Here is a 21,784-nt window from a genome sequence, read left to right on the forward strand (position 1 = left end):
CAAAAATTCTTAGTGTAGTCAGTTTTCTCTACACCAAATTTTTGATTGAAATTTTTTACGGGTGTTGACGTAGTTGCACAGGTGTATGCCTAGAAACTCTACGAGGACTGGAGAACTACTTGAAGGACTCTCAGACCCCGAGAAAACATTTCGGATATTGAACCGTGCCAACAAAAGACTTCAACAACCTCATCAAACACACAAACTCGAAATTAACATGGGTAACGTAGACAACGTCAACGAAAATGTCAGAGATATGGCACCTCCTATGCCTGAGGCTGCACTATATGACTGGGCACAACCCACAGCTGACAATCTATCCACTGCCATTGTTGTGCTCGCGATACAAGCTGAATCATTCCAGATCACGAACAACATGCTGCACTTGTTGCAAAATAAGGGACTATTTTCTGGGACACCAGCCGAAGATCCTCAGCAGCACTTGAAGAACTTCCTGTCGATTTGCAAAACTCAAAGGCAACCCAACGTAACTCTGGAAGCAATCAGGCTGTTATTATTTCCATTCTCGGTGACAGGAGCTGCTCAGGTCTGGTTAAACTCACTCCCCATAAACTCTATAGAAACTTGGGATGAGTTAGTCAAGCAATTTCACATCAAGTTCCACCCCCCCAACAAAATAGCTCAACAAATTGATGAGATCGTGAGCTTTAAACAAAAACCAATGGAGACACTGCATGAGACATGGAGCCGGTTTAAAGGAATGTTGGTTATATGTCCACACCATGGTATTCCAGATCAGATGTTGGGACAACGGTTTTACATGGGACTGTCAGATAGCATGAAGAACATTGTAGATGCCTCAGCTGGTGGGGCATTTTTGAGCAAAACTTGGAGAGAAGGTCAGAGTCTGCTTGACAAAATGTCTCAGAATTCGGGGTGGACGACGAGGAATTCACCTATCACTCTAGTGGTGCACTCAGTGCCTTTTGACCCATCAAATTCCATGGCTGAAAATATGGCGACCCTCTTGACAGAGATGAGCATACTCACCAAAAAGGTGGAGGAATCAGGGCAGAAACAACAAGTGCACATTGTAGATACTACCAATGGGGGCTTGTGCACATCTTGCATTAGTCAGCCAGTTGGTAATCCTTGGAATGCAGAACATGATCATCATCATCAGCACCCTGAAGACATGAACTATGTGTCAAACTATGGAGGCCAGAGAGAGGGCAATCAGAACTGGGGTCAGCAAACTCAGTAGCCATACAGACCACCTCAGCCACAGTACAACGCTGGAAGCATGGGGGGTATGAGACCTCCCAACAATATGGAACCTTATCCAAGGCCACAGGGGTACAACAATCAGCAGCAAGGGTATCCCCTACCTCAGCAATAGCATGGTGGAAGGCAAGAAGATGGGTTCACGAGACTTGAAGCAATGATGCAGCAGGTTATTAGGTCCAATGCAAAAATAAATGAAAGAGTAGATGCACATGACGCAGCAATCAAAAATATCAAATTGCAATTGGGCCAAATTTCAATGTCTCTGAACAATCGTCCTCAGGGGACATTACCTGCAGATACCCAGATTAATCCAAAAGATCAGGGCCCAAAGCAGTTGATGGCGGTGAGTCTCCGTAATGGCAGGGATCTAGATGTAGAACAAGAGAGAGCTCGAGAAAATATACAGGCTGAGACATTCATTCCGGTGCCCATTGAGCTGGATGAGTCTACGATACTAATAGAGGTGACAGTCTAGCCTGCTCAGGAAGAAAAGAACATTCAGCAGGAGACCGAGAAACTAGCTGAGCCAGTTGAAGAGCCAGTAGTTGAAATAGTAGCTAATAAAGATAAGTCCCAAGTGATTGGGAAGAAGAGACCTCCTGCACCCTTTCCACAGAGGCTGGCCAAACATCAAAAGGAGGAGCAGTATAAAAAGTTCTTTGAAATGCTCAAACAAATCCAGGTAAATATTCCACTAATTGAAGCTTTAAAGGAGATGCCTGGGTATGCAAAAATGATGAAGGACTTGATGTCCCGGAAATTTGATTTTCAAGACTTGGCTTCGGTTACACTTACTCAGACCTGTAGTGCAGTGGTGACGAGACCTATTGCTGAAAAACTGTCTGATCCAGGTAGCTTTACAATTCTATGCATTATTGGGAATTTTGCCTTTGCTAAGGCGCTCTGTGATTCAGGGGCCAGCATTAATCTTATGCCCCTGGCTATCTATAAGAGGTTGGGCATTGGGAGAGATAGACCCACCTCCATGTTGTTGCAGCTGGCCGACAGGACTGTGAAGCGTCCATTCGGTATCCTTGATGATGTGCTTATTCAGGTGGGGAATTTGTGTTCCCTGCAGATTTTGTGATCTTGGATTGCAAAGTGGATGAAGAGATTCCTATAATCTTAGGAAGACCAATCTTGGCCACGGGGAGAGCTCTGATTGACTGTGAGACTGGGGAGCTCAAAATGAGACTCAATGATGAGGAAATAACATTCAATGTGCAGAAGTCTGTGAGGCGACCAAGTGAGTTCGTCAATTGCTCTCTTATTGATGCCGTGGATGTAATTGTAGAGTCTGATGATGAGATGTTGACAATTGAGGACCCCCTTGCTGCATGTTTGATGAACTTAGATGAAGTGAATGGGGAGGATTTGGCGGAATGGGTGTTGGCATTGGAAGGTAGAGGGTTCTGGGAGAGAAATCTAGAGTTTGAGCCCTTGCACTTAGAAAAGAGAGAAACTCCTCCAGCTAAGCCATCCATTAAAGAACCACCAAAGCTGGAGTTAAAGCCATTGCCAGCCCACCTCAGGTATGAATTTCTGGGACCTGACTCCACATTACCTGTTATTATCTCATCTAGTTTGTTAGATGTGCAGGTTCAAAACCTTTTACAGGTACTAAAGGAGTGCAAAACTGCCATGGGGTGGACCATGGCAGACATCAGGGGGATCAGCCCCGCCTACTGCATGCACAAGATTCTGCTGGAAGAGGGGCACAAACCTTCCAGGGAACATCAGAGGAGGCTGAACCCCAACATGAAGGAAGTGGTGAAGAAGGAGGTGATAAAGTGGTTGGATGCGGGAATTATTTTCCCAATCTCTGACAGCAGCTGGGTGAGCCCAGTGCAATGTGTTCCTAAAAAGGGTGGCATGACGGTTGTGACAAATGACAACAATGAATTGATCTCAACAAGAACCGTCACAGGCTGGAGAATTTGTATGGACTATCGAAAGTTGAATCTAGCCACCCGGAAAGACCACTTCCCACTTCCCTTCATTGATCAGATGTTGGACAGATTGGCAGGGAGGTCACACTTCTGTTTTCTGGATGGGTACTCAGGGTACAATCAAATCTCCATTACACCGGAGGACAAAGAGAAGACCTCCTTCACATGCCCGTATGACATTTATGCCTTTAGACGGATGCCCTTTGGCTTATGCAACGCACCTGCCACATTCCAATGGTGCATGATGGCCATATTCACTAACATGGGTGAGGACATAATAGAGGTTTTCATGGATGACTTCTCAGTGGTGGGGAATTCATTTGATGAGTGCCTGATAAATCAGACGCGTGTGCTGAAACGGTGCATCGAGACTAGCTTGGTTCTGAACTGGGAGAAGTGCCATTTCATGGTACAAGAAGGCATAGTCTTGGGGAACCGGGTGTCAAGCAAGGGAGTAGAGGTGGATCGCGTGAAAGTTGATGTAATATCAAAGCTACCTCCACCAACTTCAGTCAAAGCCATCAAAAGCTTCCTTGGACATGTTGGTTTTTACCGGAGGTTCATAAAAGATTTCTCCAAAATCGCCAACCCTCTCTGTAAGTTGTTAGAAAAAGATCACACGTTTTTGTTTTCTGATGATTGCAGGGTAGCATTTGAGGAGTTGAAAAAGAGACTGGTCACAACACCCATCATTGTTGCCCCCAACTGGGAGCAACCGTTCGAACTAATGTGTGATGCCAGTGACTATGCAGTGGGAGCAGTGCTGGGCCAGCGGGTAGACAAACTGATGCACCCAATCTACTATGCTAGTATAACGCTGAGTGGAGCCCAGTTGAACTACACTGTGACTGAAAAGGAGATGTTGGCTGTAGTGTTTGCGTTTGACAAGTTCCGATCCTACCTGATAGGGTCCAAGGTAATTGTATATACTGACCATGCAGCTCTCAGGTACTTAATAGAAAAGAAAGAATCTAAGCCACACCGGATTCGTTGGGTGTTGCTATTGCAAGAGTTCGATCTTGAGATTCGTGACCGTAAGGGCACTGAGAATCAAGTCGCTGATCATATATCACGACTTGAGGGAGCTGAAAATGTAGTTGAGGTTGAGGAAATACTGGAAACTTTTCCATACAAGCAGCTGCTCGCCACCACTCATCAAGAAGCGCCATGGTATGCAGACTTTGCTAATTACCTGGCCAGTGGTATAGTTCCTCACGACCTTTCATCGGTTCAAAGGAAAAGATTTTTTCGTGAAAGCCGCCAGTATTACTGGGATGAACCTTATCTGTTTACAATATGCCTTGATAATATGATACGGAGATGCGTCCCCGAGATAGAGAAATTTTATGTTTTGCAGGCTTGTCACGCATCGGCATATGGTGGACACTTTGGAGGGGTTAGGATAGCAACAAAGGTGCTAGAGGCTGGATTCTTCTAGCCGACAGTGTTTAAAGATGCACACCTTTGGGTGAAGGGAAGCAAAGAATTTCAGCGGACCGGGAACATTTCCCGACGCCACGAGATGCCCATGAACCCAATTCAAGAGGTGGAAGTGTTTGACGTCTGGGGAATTGACTTCATGGGTCCCTTCGTCAGCTCCTATGGCAATAAGTACATTATTGTTGCTGTAGACTATGTGTCCAAATGGGTGGAAGCTGCGGCGTTACCCACCAATGATGCAAAAGTGGTGGTGGGATTTCTAAAGAAGAACATATTCACCCGCTTTGGGACACCACGAGTAATTATCAGTGATGGAGGCACTCATTTCTGCAACAGGGCCTTTGAAAAGTTTCTTGCTAAGTACGATGTGCGCCACAAGGTGGCTACTCCTTACCACCCGCAAACTAGTGGACAGGTTGAAGTGTCCAATAGAGAAATCAAGAGTGTGTTAACCAAAACTGTGAACGCCACAAGAACTAATTAGGCGAGGAAGCTAGATGATGCACTCTGGGCTTACAGAACTGCCTTCAAAACTCCAATTGGTATGTCACCATACAAGTTGGTGTTTGGGAAGGCCTGCCACCTGCCAGTGGAACTTGAACATAAAGCGTGGTGGGCATTGAAACAGCTGAACTTAGACATGGAAGTTGCGGGCACGTCAAGAGTCACTGAATTGCATGAGCTCGAGGAGTTCAGATATCTTGCTTTTGAGAGCACAAAATTGTACAAGAAGAGAATGAAGAGGTTGCACGACCAGAACATTGATGAGAGAAATTTCAAACCCGGGGACATGGTATTGCTATACAACTCAAGACTACGTCTGTTCGCAGGTAAACTTAAGTCACGATGGTCTGGACCATTTCGAGTAGTTGAAGTTTTCCCTTCAGGAGCTGTTGAGATTGCCACAGAGAATGACTCTCATACATTCAGAGTCAATGGTCAAAGATTGAAGCCATATGTGGGCATGAGCGATAAAAAGGAAGTGTCTGAGCTGCACCTAACTGAACCACAGAGGTTGAGCGAGCCTTAAATGCGCTCATCCTGCGTTGTGCCGCGATGTTAAATCAGAAATCAGACGAAACTGTTGTAAGTGTAACACATTATATGAAAAAAAATCAAAAAAATCAGACAACTGCCCAGACTGCGGTTCCACCGCGACCGTGGTCAAATTGCGGTCAGAGAACCCCTCTGAACTTCGTTCACCGCGTTTCCACCGCGACCGCAGTAGAACCGCGGTGGGAACCCCTCTCTGAACTTCGTCTACCGCGGTTCAACCACGACCGCGGCAGAACCGCGGCAGACCCCGTCGGGCCCAAGTATGCAAAAATTTTTTAATTCACCCCCCTTTCTAATTCACCTAACCCTGCACCCACCCCAACACAATTATTCCCCCTCCCTATTCAAAAATAGAACCCCCCCCCCCCCCCCAAAAAAAAAAACCCAAATCCTCTCTTCTCTTTCTCTCTCAAATCCCTCCCTCACTCTCAAAAACCGCTATTGTCATCTTCTCCACACCTCCTCTCACCACTACCCACCCTTTCCAACCTTCATCAAGTAAGTGTTCTCTTCTTTTTTATACTATTTCTTCTTCTAATTAGTGTAATTTAGTCTAAACTAGTTTAGTTAAACCCTAGGTAGGAATAGTGTAGATTTTCTTTCAATTTTTGCTTCTTCTCTGTTTTTTATTGTTGTATTTGCTTCTTGTGGATTTGTTTGGTGCTAAAATGGTTGGTCTTTCTTATACTTCGATTGTGGGGGTTGTTTAGATGATTTGGAGACCTAGAAATAATTTTTGCGGTGTAGTTTGGTGGAGAGCCCTTTTTGGCCGAAAATTTGGGGCTTGTGGTGCTATTTTGAGGCATTCTGTGCCTATCCTAGGTTGTGGTGGTGTTGTATTTGGTGAATGGTGGTGTTATATTTCACGTGAATCACTTGAGGGAGTAAGTGTGGGGTGTTGTATGCCAGCATTTGTAAGAAAGTTGTGGGGCCATTGTGGAGGTTGTAACCTGGAACACCTCACTAGTTTGGCATAGTGTATGCATGGAATAAATGGGGGATATTATTTGGTGCCATCAGGTGGTGAAGTCTGAGTAACCTTCCGGCTGGCACATGTAGGATATATTTGATGGTTGTATTCTTTGCAGGTCATATGGCTCGTAAGAAGCAAAAGAGATCGGCAGGCACATCCCAACAACCTACATATGATGCCTCAAGGTTCTAATCAGAATTGGCAGAGGGCAACTTTCATGCCAAGGCCTCAGAAAGCTTCATCCCTGAGATTCCGATTGACAGAGCAGCCCTCCGTGCAGAAAAGTAGGAGATGTATGAGGAAATCCGATGGAGAGAAATGGAGTTCTTATTTGATGAACCTGAAACGGTGAACATGATGCTTGTAAGAGAGTTCTATGCGAACTGCCCATCACAAACGTTGCGGGAGGTGACTGTGCGGGGAAAATGGGTAGATGCCTCAGTTGAAACTATTCAACAGGTATTGCGGCTGGCCCGGTTTACTGGTGACGTCGAGTATTACCAGGACGCACCAGGCGTCACTTGGGATATTATGACTGATGCACTCTGCGCAGGGGGGAAAACCAATCTGGATACGTGACCATATCATCCTGAACTCCAATTCATTCACCCATTTGGCTAAGTGTTGGCTCACTGTCATTTGCATCCGGTTCTTGCCCTCAGGCAACATGACTGACGTGAACTTCCAAAGAGCCCTCTTGACGTGGTGACTACATTGTGCCTGCTGAAGAATGTCCCCACCAATCCTATTGATAGAGAGTTGCCCCCTAAAGCAGCTTTCAAAGCTTCAGGCATCAGATTGGGCAGGGGTACACGCACCACCATTCAGAACGATGATGAGGATGATGACCCGGTTCCCATGGCACCATCCAGGAGATCCTATGACGGTGCCAGACCCTCTGGGTGCCCCCATGCTGGGGCAGGCTTATCCAGATCACAGTCCACCCAGCCTATGTTGCGTACTATGGAGGAAGAGGTCACGGATCTTCGCACCTTGGTGGAGGGCCTACACACGCGTATGGATGCGTGTCTCAGCGGCATGCAGGTCTGAGAGCCGGTTTATGTCCGGGTTCCATTCTTTGGGGAGAGCTTGCCATGTGGACCCCAACACCGTCTCCGACTCTGATTGAGGCTCAGGGAAGTCTTCTTACCCTTCTACTCATTATTTTTTATATGACATGGGGACATGCCATAATTTTTAAGTGTGGGTGGGAGACTTGCTCGGGTAATGTATTGTAGTGTATATAGACATGGTGTATGTTGTAGTATTTGATTGGTGTTGTTGTGTATAATTGACTGTACTCACATTAGAAGTAACTGACTTGGCCCAACGACGGACACTTGTCGACGGGTCTCTTGAGGGTCAAAGTCGGATTTAAAAAAAATATAGAAGACTCTTCCTGAGGACGGACCACTAGGACAGTACTCTTGAGGGAAGTAGTCCATGTAGTTTCTTTATTTTATTTTATTTTTTCTTTTTTAGGTAGTGTAGTAATTTTCCCTTGGTTTTTCTTTTGATCACGGTTCTTTTCCAAGGGCTTTTCTTGAACCGGGTTAGGTAGATTTTTCGTTTGTAGTTTTAGGACCAAAATGGGTGAAGGCTAGAATGCAACCCTTGATGTACACACCTGAGAATAACAAAAACAAACATGAGGGTGTGACGTTTAGGCTCGTTTGTAGACTCGTAAATCTATGCCTTAATTTTGCACATCCTATCTTGCTTGAACGCTCGTATGAGTGTGTTGATAAACTGATTCGGAATGAGTTACATGCCAAGTGTGTGTGAGCTATTACTTGTGTTCTGTGCTTGCATGTGATACCTAGAACTTGCCCTGTGTGTTTGCAAAGCAAAATAGAAGTTGTTTGGTTTTAGAGATGATTGAGGCATTTCTTTGTGTAGCCTGTATATTTGTGAATCCACCTGTATATATTGTCATAGTTAACCCCTTTGAGCCTGAAGCCTGTTCTTTGATAACCATATAATGACCTATATCCCTGTGTTTGAATAGTTTGACCGTTTGAACCTGTACCTCCTAGAAGTACTTGAATTACTAAAGAACATACAAAAGTCAATGTGTGGGGTGGTGAGGAAGTAGGAAAAAGGGGAATCAGGAAAGAAATACTCGAATGGTGCAATGGATTTGTAAAAGAAAGAAAAAAAAAGAAAAAAATGAAGAAAACAAAACAGTTGCACCTAAAGAAAAGTGGGGGTCACCTATGAACTAAAATATGGAAGAACGAGTGGGCTGAGCATGGAAATTGAAATAAAAGGAAGTGTGTATTAAAAGTGCTTAGGGAGGTTAGTCACTATATTCAAATATATCCTACCCGTCTCTTAGCCTACATTACAACCAAATAAAGACCTCTTGAGCTTTGACTGAATAGCTCGATTAGTAGAGTACTACACTAGGGGCAAGCTTATGGTGTGTTTGTGTGGCATGTGAATGTTCTTTGCTGAGAGTGAGTGAATTCTGCCTATCTTTGGTTCCTTGTTGCTTGAATTTTGTGTGTGTGGAACTTCTCTCATAATTATGATGTGAGGGCATGTGACTCATGAAGAAAAAGTGAGTTTTCACCTCTGTTAGAGTAACTAGAGTGAGCATGAGTGTGTCATGGTGTTAGAGTTTTCATCTGAGGCGTGACTGTTGCACTGCTTAGGTTGTTCCTTCATAATGGCGGGTGTGGCATAAAAAAATTGGGTAATGCATCGAACGATTAGGCCTAGAAGTGTGGTTTAACTTGCTCGAGGACGAGCAAAGGTTTAAATGTGGGGTGTTGATAATAGGTGAATTTAACTATAATTAGGCCCTAAATAACCACTTTCTTGTATAGTTTGGATGATAAAAGTGATTAAAAAATGCTCTTATTAGTGTTTTTCATGCTTTGTAGGTTATATATGACCAGAGAAGGCTATGGAGTACTTTTGGGATCAAATATGGAGAAAAAGAGGCCGATCGTAAAATTCTGTCAAGTAAACCACGCGAAATAGCTTAAGTCAGAACTGAAAGAGTACTGCCACTGTTCCACAGCAACCGCGGCAGAACCGCGGTAGAAGATGGCTGCAAACAAAGTGAGAATCACAGAGCATGTTTGGCCGCGATTTGACCGCGACCACGGCAGAACCGCGACGGAGGCGGAGAACTTCAGGGACTAAAGTGCAAAACACGGGATTTTTAGCCCAAAACCCTATTTTAAACACTAGACTTCGCCCAAGAGAGGCGTGTATTGATTTGGAGAGTATTTTGGCAAGGAAAAACAATTGTGAGAGATCACCCAAAACATCTTTCTTCTTTTCTTTTATTTTTCTTGCAAGTTTTATGATGAATATTGTTTTAGTTTGTTTACCCATAGTTATGAGTAGCTAAATCTTTTGTCTAAGGTTTTGATGGAACCTATTGGGGGATGAACTTCTTGTTTATGTAAATACAAATTGCTAGTCTCAATCTTTTTTTGTTCAACTTTGTGCATGCTATAGTTAATTGACAGGATCCTCAATTAGCGTGCCTATTTAGTGTGCATAACTCGGGAAAGAGTGCATATTTAGGTTATTGTTGAACAACACCACTCCCAAAGTATAAGAGGGATCTATAACTGCGGGTTTAAAGGCGGGACTAGGGATAACGAAGCCTTGAGTGCAATCTAAAGTGAACCGTGTTAATTGGAGCTAGCTAGTGTATCTCGGGAGAGTGCATTGAGTATATTACTGTGATTACTCGGGAGAGATTTACGGTAAGATGAGTGTTCATGATTGATAGAAAGGTGTTGGTCAATTTGTATGAAGCATAAACAGAAGGGATTCCATCAATAGGGGAAGTCATTACCTTAGCGTTTTCTCATTACTGTTTACAACCTTAGCATCCTTAGTTTACAACTGTTTATTTACTTGCAATTTTAGTTATTAAAGACACCATCAACTGCGATTCAAACGTTTGGGGAAATTGGTTCTCAAGAGTTTAGTGGGTCTAAAGATAGTGATTGATAGGTTAACTCTCTGTGGATTCAACTCTGGGCAGAATACTCAGGTTATATTTGCAACGTCCGCAGGGTCCTTTTTATATGGCATAGTTGGGCATGATCAGAATACAATTCAAATTTCAAGTAGTCAGGAGCCCGCCTGGAGAACGAAGGGAAGAAGCAATTCAAATTTCGAATAATCAGGAGACCGCATGAAGAACAGAAGAAAGGAAACAATAGTCAAAGGAAGACATTTAAAGGGTCAGCAATCAGGTGCCCGCCTGGAGAAGAAGGGAAAGCATTTCAAAGAATACCATTCAAGTCAGCCACAAAGGAACTTCTGAGGAAAATACAAGTCAACGAGGCAACATCAGTCACAAGATCAAGTTTGAAAATAAATCTTTGTAAAGCATAGATTATAGCTTAGTCTAGCTTCTTCATTTTTGTCATGGGGTAATAAGGAGGTCAGTAGGCAGTATCAGCAGCAGCAACAACAGTAACAGTAAAACCGCAGCTTCATGGTAGTCCCAACTACCAAAACTTCTCGAACTACATTGACCTGATTCCTTTATAGCCAAGCATATGTAGGAAACCTTTGAAGCAGAGGTTCGGTCAAATCTTTCAAAAATGCTTCCCACAGAGTGTTCAAATAGGCAAAAATCACTCGTATCCGCTCACTTTATCTTTGCACGAAAACTTTTCGTGTTTCCGGACAAAGAGGGGCAGCTGTGAGCACGTGATTTTTGCCTCATACGAATTACTCCAAAATAATTCCCAAAATTAGGTCTTGGCTTTAATTATGTGTTATTTTAGGAATTATTGTGTGATTTTCCTGATTGTTTGCATATATTTGTGTGCATGTTTAATTTTATTAATGCATTAAAAATACAAAAATATAGCATTTGCATTTAGGATTTCATCTTACATTTTTGGATAAATTAATAATTAGGTGTTTTACAAAAATGAAAAAGAAGAAGAAGAAGAAAATATATAATAACACATTTTTAGTCAAATTGTGTGCTTTTCTTTTAATTTAATATTTAATTATTCATGATAATTATAATTTAGAGAGGATTAGTATTTTTAATATTAATTTTGATGTTATAACTTAATTTAGGATTTTAATTTTGAAAAAAATAAATAAGGAAAAGAAGGAATTAATTTGAAAAGTAAAAAAATAAAAATCAAAGTTTGGACTGTTCTTTAAACCCAAATTTCCAGGCCCAAAAACACGCCCCATACCCGGTCCAAACTTCCAGTCTCTGAGATCATCAAAACGACGTAGTATAGGGACAGAAGTACATCATTTCGATTTCAACAAATTTCACCCATCCATTCATCTACATCGAACGGTCCAGATTCTTAACCATTACCCGACCCCGACCCGCTTCCAGAACCGATCCGGTCCAGCCCCCCTTAATTAAAATGACCCCGTTTCGATTAAGGATTCAATACCAGCCGTTGGATTTCAATCATCCAACGGCTCAAATTAATAATCCCATTTGTAATATACCCAAACCCCTCAGACCCCCCCTCAATCACCCTCGTCTCTCTCAAATTCCCCAAACCCTATAGACCCGTCGCCCAAATTTCCACCGGTTGTCGCCGGCGGCGCCAGTTCCGTTCGCCACCAAACTCACACCCCAGAACCCCCTTGATCCCCTCTTTCATAATCCATAGTTAGTTTACTTCGAACACCCTTAAAACGGTTTGAATCTTGATTTTAGGCTATGAACCCTAGTAGCCGCCACCATTTACCCTCGCCTTCCGATGGCGGCGCCACCTCCAATCAACCCCAAACTAACACCCCTTGACCACCACAACCTCATCTTCCCTAATCCACGATCCGTTACATTCGAATCAAACCAGAACTTGTCGAATAATGAATCTAAGCTTCAAACCTAAAACTGCAAAGTCAAGATTCATCGAACATCTAAGCTAATTTTGACTTTATCTGTGTATTCTTGATAAGAACACACAGTTAAAGTCAAAATTTGGTTTAAAAATTGAAGATTCGAAGGTTTTCTTCAGTTACTACTGACCAGTGAGTTATTCTGTCCTATTTTCTATATTTATAGTTTAATTGGTATTATTCTGATGTTCGTCTTTCCTCATCTCTTTTTCTTTTCTCTGGTCGATTTCAATTGAAAACTCGACCAATCTTCTAGCATAAACTATCTTCTGTTCGTTGTTTTGTTTTTCAGAATGTTGGTGAATTTGTTCTTAGGTTTCATAGGTTTGTGTGGTCAGTTTGTTTAGAATCTGGAAATTATATCTCGTCTAATAACTTAGTCGGTTAAATTAAAGATTATCTTGAGTTTGGTTAAATGTGTATAATAATTGACTGATTTATGCAAGTGGTCACTAATTGAGAAACTTCTAATAGTGGTAGGATAGAAATTGCATTACCGAATTAATTAAAAGCACTGAATCAGTGGACAATTAAGAAATGAAAAAGTGAATTGGTAATGGAGAAGGCACTAAGCTAATTGTCTATTTAAAAGAGCTGAACAGACTGAAAAACAGACAGAAATAGATACAGAAAGAGAGTTGTAGAGATAGAGTCCAGAAAAATACAAAAAAAAAAATAGATATCCTCTGCTATTCCATTACTTCAATAATTCTTGATTCGTTTAAGTTCTGCAAACAATAGTGTTCAGTAAAGGGATTTGAATTGGTTTTATATTAGTTTTTTGGAAGGTTTTTTTTTATCAAGCTGTGTTGAAGACCATTGTTCCATTAGATTTTGAATCGATTTTCTGGTTTCGTTTACTAAATCTGGGTTGTGTTGTTGCTACTTTTGCTATGGATTAATGCTTCCTCATCTCTTTTGTTTCTCCTTACTCCAGGTACATTGTCGAAACTTGTCATGGAATTGAGTATTTACTAGCATGTATGAAGATTTAGAAGTTCAAGTCGAAATTTGAATAAGACATCTTAAATTTCTGATGTAGTTACTGTTAATCTTTACCATTATGTACAATTAGGTGTATCATTTCGTTTGGTATAATTTTTGGTTTGTGTTCAGTGCTGGTTCATTTAGTTTGCTTAGATTCAATGTATAATTTCAGAATATTGGGTGTTACAATATTGTTTGGACTCTAGTTGCATGAATGGACTATTTAAAACATGCTGTAAGGATAGATTGTTTCAGTATATTGATTGGTTTTTCTGTAACCTAAAATTAGAAGTTTCTACGGTGAAGCACTGTCTATTATACAGTTAGGATTTGTACTGTGATAATTAATCAGAAGTTACTATCTAGATGGTCTGTATGAGCATGAATTCTTCAGGCTTGCTTGTGATTTTAGTTTTTGTTGGCAAATAAAAATGTAAGTGCGACCCCACCTGATTTTAAGGTTAAGGTTCATGGGAAAATATGCGAAAATTAATTTTGAATTTGATAAGTGAAGGACTGGTTGAATCAGAAATCATGTAGGTGTCTAATTATATAAAAAATCAGAATTTCCTCTTGTTGAATCAGTTTCAATACTTCTAGCCTGGTATACAAAGTTGAGTTTGCTCTGGGTGGAGTGATGGTTATTTCATAAAACAAATGGTATGCATATCAGCTAAAGTTTCTCCCAACTTTACGCATAAATTATTTTGCAAGTTTTAAACACATACAATTAGTCTCAAGCATAGGAAGAGAACAAACAACTTATGGAATGGTGATCAAGCTTTAGGCACATAATTAAATCAAGGGTACTATTTTCGCGGTGTGGTTGTGATATTTAATTTCAAATTAGTTTTAATTACGTATCTCCTTAATTCTTCTAGTTGAATAGTTTTGAGGCATGCCATTCACACATTTGAATCATATAACCTATGGCCATCATTTGATGAATCTTAATTCTTTGGAAATCGAGGCGCGCCACTTAGCGAATTCCGATGGCCCTCGTATTAATGTAGATATAAAATAAATATTCGTAGAGAAACCTTTAAGGCCGTTTAAAATATTATCGTGATTGTGGGCACGTCCGCGTGACACGATTATGATTTCTTTAAAAATAAATCAGAGTATACATTCGCGTAACTTCGGTTAAACTTTCATAATAATAGAGCATCGTTAATGGACAAAATAATTATATAGTATCCCTAAGTCATAAATCGGTTTTTTTTTTCTAATCATTCTTGTGAATAGACCATACACTATAATAAATTTTCTTTATAAGATTATAGTAAGTTTCTTTTGCATAAAGAAAAGTTTTTTTTTCTCTGAATAAACGTTTATAATTATTAACTGCCTAGCCATGAAAGTTGGAAATTTCTAAGTATTAATTTGGTAGGAATATTTTATTTTTAAAAAAAAAGGGGAGAAGAAAGATTATGTTCTGGAGAAAGATTGTGTGCTTAAGATATATAATTCATAAAGTATTTTAGGTAGCTTGTTTGGAGTTTTGTTTTAATATCAAAAGACTATAAAGTTTCATTTTTTTTGTTTTGCTCAATTTTCTATATTAGCAAAATTTATTGCTTTGTGTGGTAATATTTTGTTTTCTATTAACATAGTTCTTAAGAATGCAAGTAGTTAATGTTTTGAAATTTTAATCCTAAAATGCGAGAATGAGAAAAGCTCACTGTTGATCCATGAAAATCTTGCTTTCACATATTTACATCAAAACCAAATTGATAGTATGCTTTTAGGTATTATCTTAATAAATCAATCATCGGTAATTAAATAATTTAAGCCAAGTATAAATTGTTAAGCGACCTTGCTAGAACCACGGAATTCGGGAGTGCCTAACACCTTCTCCTTGGTTAACAGAATTCTTTATCCGGATTTCTGGTTCGCGGACTGTATTACAGAGTCAACCGTTCCTCGATTCGGGATTTGAAACCGGTGACTTGGGACACCCTAAATCTCCCAAGTGGCGACTCTGAATTTAATGTAAATAATCTCGTTTTGATTGTCCTTTAATTGGAAAAACTCCCTTATATTTTATACCCTTCTCTGGGGTGTAAAGTAAAAAGGAGGTGTGATAGTATATACTGAGGATCCCCAGGATTATCTAGACAGCTGTCACGAGGCTCTTAGGAACATGGGTATTGTCGAGACCAATGGGGTCGATTTTGCTACATTTCGCCTGTCTGGATCTGCCAAGACTTGGTTGAGGGATTATTGCTTAGCTAGACCAGACGGATCGCCAGCCTTGACTTGGGAGCAGTTCACACAGCTATTTCTGGAGAAGTTTCTCCCAATTACTCAGCGAGAGGCTTATTGGAGGCAGTTTGAGTGCCTCCAGCAGGGTTCCATGACAGTTACCCAGTATGAGACCAGGTTCATCGACTTAGCTCGCCATGCTCTTGTCATACTTCCTACCGAAAGAGAGGGTGAGGAGGTTTATTGATGGTCTTATTCAGCCGATTCGCCTTTAGATGGCGAGGGAGGCTGGGAGTGAGATCACTTTTCAAGAGGCGACCAATGTGGCCCGTAGAGTGGAGATGGTCATATCGTAGGGAGGTGGTCATGGGTTGGATAAGAGGCCCCATCATTCAGGTAGATTCAGTGGTGTCTCATTTGGAGGTAGGGATTCATATGGTAGAGGTCATCCTTCTAGGCCCTTTCAGTCAGCTTTTCCGGTCTCCCACGACGCTTCGGGTAGCCGTGGACTACAGATGTGGTATTTCGATCAGCAGTCCTATAGTGCACTACCAGCTCCTATCAGTTCACCGCCGCTCTAGAGTTTTCGGGGTGGTCATTCGGGTCGCCAGAGTCAGTCTCAGTTTCCTCAGCCACAGCACTCAGGTGGGTGTTTTGAGTATGGTAAGTATGGTCATATCAGGAGGACTTGTCCGAGGTTGGTGGGTACTCAGTCGCAGCAGCAGGGTTCTCGTGCTATGGTCCAAGCACCGGGTGTTCCACAGACCGCCCAGCCAGCTAGGGGTGGGGGTAGAGGTGCTAGAGGTGAAGGTAGAGGATTTAGAGGTGGAGCTTAGGCCGCTAAAGGTGGAGGCCAGCCAGCTGCAGGCCATCCCAGAGATGGAGCCTAGGGTGGTGGGGCCCAACCCCAATGTTAGTCTCTTCCAGCCAGGCTCGAGGCTGAGGCTTCAGATGCAGTTATTACAGGTACAGTTCTAGTTTGTGATAGAGATGCTTCAGTGTTATTTGATCCAGGGTCCACCTACTCGTTTGTGTCATCTTATTTTGCACCGTATCTGGTTATGCCTAGTGATTCATTGAGTGTTCCAGTCTATGTATCTACACCGGTGGGTGATTCTATTGTAGTTGATCGAGTCCATCGTTCTTGTATTGTGGTGATTGGGGGTCTTGAGACTCGTGCAGATTTGTTGCTTTTAGACATGGTCGATTTTGATGTCATATTGAGGATGGACTAGCTATCACCTTACCACGCTATCTTGGACTCTCACGCCAAGATTGTGACCTTAGCTTTACCGGGTATGCCTTGTTTTAGAGTGGAGAGGTCCTCCTGGTTATTCTACCCGTAGTGTTATCTCTTACGTGAAGGCTCGGTGCATGGTCAAGAAGGGGTGTTTGGCCTATTTGGCATATGTTTGTGATTCTAGTACTGAGGTTCCCTCTATTGATTCTGTGCCCATTGTTCGTGAGTTTCCTGAGGTATTCTCTTCAAACTTGTCGGGTATGCCACCCGACAGGGATATTGATTTTTGCATTGATTTGGCTCCTGTCACTCAGCCCATTTCTATCCCACCGTACCGTATGGCCCCGCCTGAGTTGAAATAGTTGATGGAGCAGTTGCAAAACTTGTTTGAGAAGGGATTCATTAGGCCTAGTGTTTCGCCTTGGGGTGCGCCGGTGTTGTTTGTTAAGAAGAAGGACGGATCGATGAGAATGTGTATTGATTACCTGTAGCTGAACAAGGTTACAAACAAGAATAAGTATCCATTGCCGAGGATTGATGATTTGTTTGATCAGCTTCAGGGTGCCAAGGTGTTTTCAAAGATTGATTTGAGATCTAGCTACCATCAGTTAAGGATTAGGGCATCCGATGTCCCTAAGACAGCTTTCCGCACTTGGTACAGGCATTATGAGTTATTGGTTATGTCGTTCGGGTTGACAAATGCTCCAACAACTTTTATGGATTTGATGAACTAGGTGTTCAAACCTTATTTGGATTCGTTCGTGATGGTCTTTATTGATGATATTTTGGTATATTCCCACAGCCGGGAGGAGCACGAGCAGCATCTTAGAGTAGTTCTTCAGACCTTGAGGGATAGTCAGTTATATGCTAAATTCTCGAAGTGTGAGTTCTGGTTGAGTTCAGTTGCATTCCTGGGTCATGTTGTATCAGTAGAGGGTATTTAGGTGGATCCAAAGAAGATTGAGGCAGTCAAGAACTGGCCTAGACCAACATCAGCTACAAAGATTTGGAGTTTCTTGGGATTGGTAGGTTACTATCGCCCGTTGGTGGAGGGATTTTCATCTATCACAGCCCCGATGACCAGGTTGACCCAGAAGGGTGCCTAGTTCAGATGGTCGGACGAGTGTGAGGCGAGCTTTCAGAAGCTCAAGACAGCTCTAACTACGGCACGGGTGTTGGTTTTGCCCACATGTTCAGGGCCTTATACAGTTTATTGTTATGCTTCTTGTGTTGGGCTTGGTGCAGTGTTGATGCAGGATGGTAAGGTCATTGCCTATGCTTTGCGGCAGTTGAAAATTCATGAGAAGAACTATGCAGTTTATGATTTAGAGTTGGCAGCCATAGTTCACGCATTGAAGGTTTGGAGGCATTATCTGTATGGCGTGGCATGTGAGGTGTACACGGATCACAAGAGTCTTCAGTATTTGTTCAACCAAAAGGAGCTGAATTTGAGGCAGAGGAGGTGGTTGGAGTTGTTGAAGGATTATGATATCACTATCTTATATCACCCAAGAAAAGCCAATGTGGTGGTCGATGCCTTGAGTAGGAAGTCAGCCAGTATGGGTAGTCTTGCTTACATTCCGGTCGGTGAGAGGCCGCTTGCTTTGGATGTTCAGGCCTTGGCCAATCGGTTCGTGAGGTTGGATATTTCTGAGCCTAGTCGGTTATTAGCTTGGACGGTTGCTCGTTCTTATTTATTGGAGCATATCCGTGATTGGCAGTATGATGATCCCCATTTGTGCATCCTTAGAGACTTAGAGACACGGTGCAGCGCGGGGGTGCCAAGCAGGTTACCCTAGATGATGATGGAGTTTTGAGATTGCAGGGTCGAGTGTGTGTGCCAAATATGGATGGGCTACGAGAGTTGATTTTAGAGGAGGCCCATAGTTCTGGTACTCTATTTATCCGGGCGTCGCGAAGATGTATCAGGATTTGCGGCAGCATTATTGGTGGTCGAGAATGAAGAAGGATATCATTGCATATGTAGCTTAGTGTTTGAATTTTTAGCAGGTTAAGTATGAGCATCAGAGGCCTGTGGTTTATTTCAGAGGATTGAGCTTCCCAAGTGGAAGTGGGAGCGGATCACTATGGATTTTGTTGTTGGACTCCCGCAGACTCGGAGGAAGTTCAATGCAATATTGGTCATTGTTGATGGGCTGACCAAGTCAGCGCATTTCATTCCTGTAGCAGTCTCCTATTCATCCGAGAGGTTAGCTGTGATCTATATCCGGGAGATTGTTCGTCTTCATGGTGTGCCTGTATATATCATTTCGGACCAAGGTACGTAGTTTACCTCGCATTTCTGGAGAGCAGTTCAGGAGAGTTGGGAACCTAGGTTGAGTTGAGTACAACATTTCATCCTCAAACGGACGGGCAGTCCGAGCGAACTATTCAGATTTTGGAGGATATGCTCTGAGCTTGTGTCATCGATTTTGGAGGTTCGTGGGATCAGTTCTTGCCTTTAGCAAAGTTTGCCTACAACAATAGCTACCAATTGAGTATCCAGATGGCTCCTTATGAGGCTTTATATGGTAGGCGATGTCGATCTCCGGTTGGATGGTTTGAACCGGGGGAGGCTCGGTTATTGGGTACGGATCTGGTTCAGGAGGACTTGGACGAGGTTAGGATTATTCAGGATAGACTTCGTACAGCTCAGTCCAGGCAAAAACGTTATGCAGACCGCAAGGTTCTAGATGTGGCTTTTATGGTTGGTGAGCAGGTGTTGCTCTGAGTGTTGCCTATGAAGGGTGTGATGCGATTTAGGAAGAAGGGCAAGCTTAGCCCTAGGTTCATTGGTCCGTTTGAAATTCTTGATCGAGTGGGAGAGGTGGCCTATAGACTTGCATTGCCGCCAAGCTTATCAGCCGTGCATCCAGTATTTCATGTGTCCATGCTTCGGAAATATCACAACGATCCATCACACATGTTAGATTTCAGCACTGTCCAGTTGGACAAGGACTTGTCTTATGAGGAGGAGCCGGTAGCAATTCTAGACCGGCAAGTTCATCAGTTGAGGTCGAAGAGTTTTCCTTCTGTTCGTGTTCAGTGAAGAGGTCAGCCTCCTGAGGCATTGACCTGGGAGTTCGAGTCCGATATGCGGAGCCGTTATCCCCATCTTTTCCCCGACTCAGGTACTTCCTTCTTCTATCCGTTCGAGGACGAATGGTTGTTTTAGAGGTGGAGAATGTGATGACCCAAAAGGTCATCACTTGTTTTAAAATGAAACTTCCATGTTCCGAGGCCTTCAAAACCTCATTTAGAGTCACCTTGATTTGTGTGCGCAGTTCTGGCACATAGCCGGAAAGCTTAAATATGATAATCTGTGAAAATGATAAGTTTTGATTATAAAATGAGCTAATTTGACTTCGGTCAACGTTTTGGGTAAACGGACCCGAACCCGTGATTTGACGGTCCTAGAGGGTCCGTAGGAAAATATGGGACTTGGGCGTATGCCCGAAATCGAATTCCGAGGTCCCAAGCCCGAGAAATGAATTTTCAAAGAAAATTGTTTTCTGAAACTGTTTAAAGAAATTTGAAATGAAATTTGATTAGAACATGATGGTATCGGGCCCGTATTTTGGTTCCGGCGCCCAGTACAGGTCTTATATAGGATTTAAGATATTTCTGTGGAATTTGGTGAAAAATGGATGTCATGTGACGTGATTCGGACTTAAATTGCAAAATTTATGTTTAAAGAAGTTTAGAGAAAATTTCATCGATCTCGAGATTTAATTTGATGTTCATGAGGTTATTTTGATGATTTGATACACGAGTAAGTCCATATGATATTTTTTTAGTTAGTATGAAATTTAGTTTGGAGCCCCGAGGGCTCGGGTGAGTTTCGGGATGTTTTTACACTTAGGAAAACAAATTGCAGATTCAGAGAAGTTGCAGGTCTCTGAAGCCAGGCTTCGCGGTCCATGGTGGAAGCTTCGCCGCCGCGGTGGGGGCTCTGCAACCGCGGTGGGAATTGTGCGGTCTGCGGTGAGAAAGGCCAAGCCTTCGCGGTCGCGCTCGATTTCTTATGGTCCGTGGTGGAGCTCCGCAGCCGCAGTCCTTTTTATGCGGTCCACGGTGGTGCTCCGCGCCCGCAGTCCTTTTTTTGCGGTCCGCGGAGAGGGCCTGAGAGGAGTATATTTAAACGGACTTTCCAGTTATTTTTCACTTTAAAAAACCCTAAAACATAAGAGGCGATTTTTCAAACAAACTTACTTCTCCAAATCAATTGTAAGCCGTTTTAAACTAGTTTTCTTCAATTATTAACATATTTTAACATGCTTTGAACTGCAAATCCATGATTTTCATGGGGGAAATTGGGTGTTTTGGGTAGAACCTAGGGTTTTAAAAAATTGGAGATTTGGACCTCTATTTGATGTCCGATTTCAAAATAAATTACATATTTGGGCTCGTGGGGGAATGGGTAATCGGGTTTTGGTTCGAAACTTGGGTTTTGACCACGTAGGTCGGGGGCGATTTTGACTTTTTGGATAAAACTTTGGAAAACTCATTTTCATGCATTCAAATTGATTCATTTAGCGTTTATTGATGTAATTAAGTAACTTGTAGCTATGTACGAGCGAATTGGCGGAGGAATTGAGGGGTGAAGCTATAATTGAAGCTTGAGTTGTGTTCGTGGCATCGAGATAAGTGTTTGGTCTAACCTTAGATTGAGGGATTAGGAGTTGTGTCCTATTTGCTATTTTCTTCTTGTGGAGTACGACGTATAGGCATGGTGACAAGTATCTATACGTTGGTGTCAAATATGACTGTGAGTCTTATCTTGTGATTATCATGATCTCGTTGTATTATTCATGCCTTGGT

At 42.4% G+C, this 21,784-nt stretch overlaps 2 protein-coding genes across 2 annotated transcripts; both read left to right on the forward strand.

The window, feature by feature from the left end:
- The first annotated feature begins 217 nt into the window (after positions 1-217).
- On the forward strand, positions 218-5,121 carry LOC142163457 (uncharacterized). Its single transcript, XM_075220743.1, has 7 exons — positions 218-547; positions 620-1,054; positions 1,529-1,711; positions 1,754-1,930; positions 2,048-2,276; positions 2,327-2,650; positions 4,829-5,121. Exons 1-7 carry the CDS (start codon positions 218-220, stop codon positions 5,119-5,121), a joined length of 1,971 nt encoding a protein of 656 aa, XP_075076844.1.
- A 156-nt stretch (positions 5,122-5,277) lies between these two features.
- Positions 5,278-5,667, forward strand: LOC142163458 (uncharacterized). Its single transcript, XM_075220744.1, has one exon. It carries the CDS (start codon positions 5,278-5,280, stop codon positions 5,665-5,667), a length of 390 nt encoding a protein of 129 aa, XP_075076845.1.
- Positions 5,668-21,784: the final 16,117 nt, after the last annotated feature.

The sequence above is a fragment of the Nicotiana tabacum genome, chromosome 8 (assembly GCF_000715075.1).
Source record: "Nicotiana tabacum cultivar K326 chromosome 8, ASM71507v2, whole genome shotgun sequence".
Taxonomy (NCBI): domain Eukaryota; kingdom Viridiplantae; phylum Streptophyta; class Magnoliopsida; order Solanales; family Solanaceae; genus Nicotiana; species Nicotiana tabacum.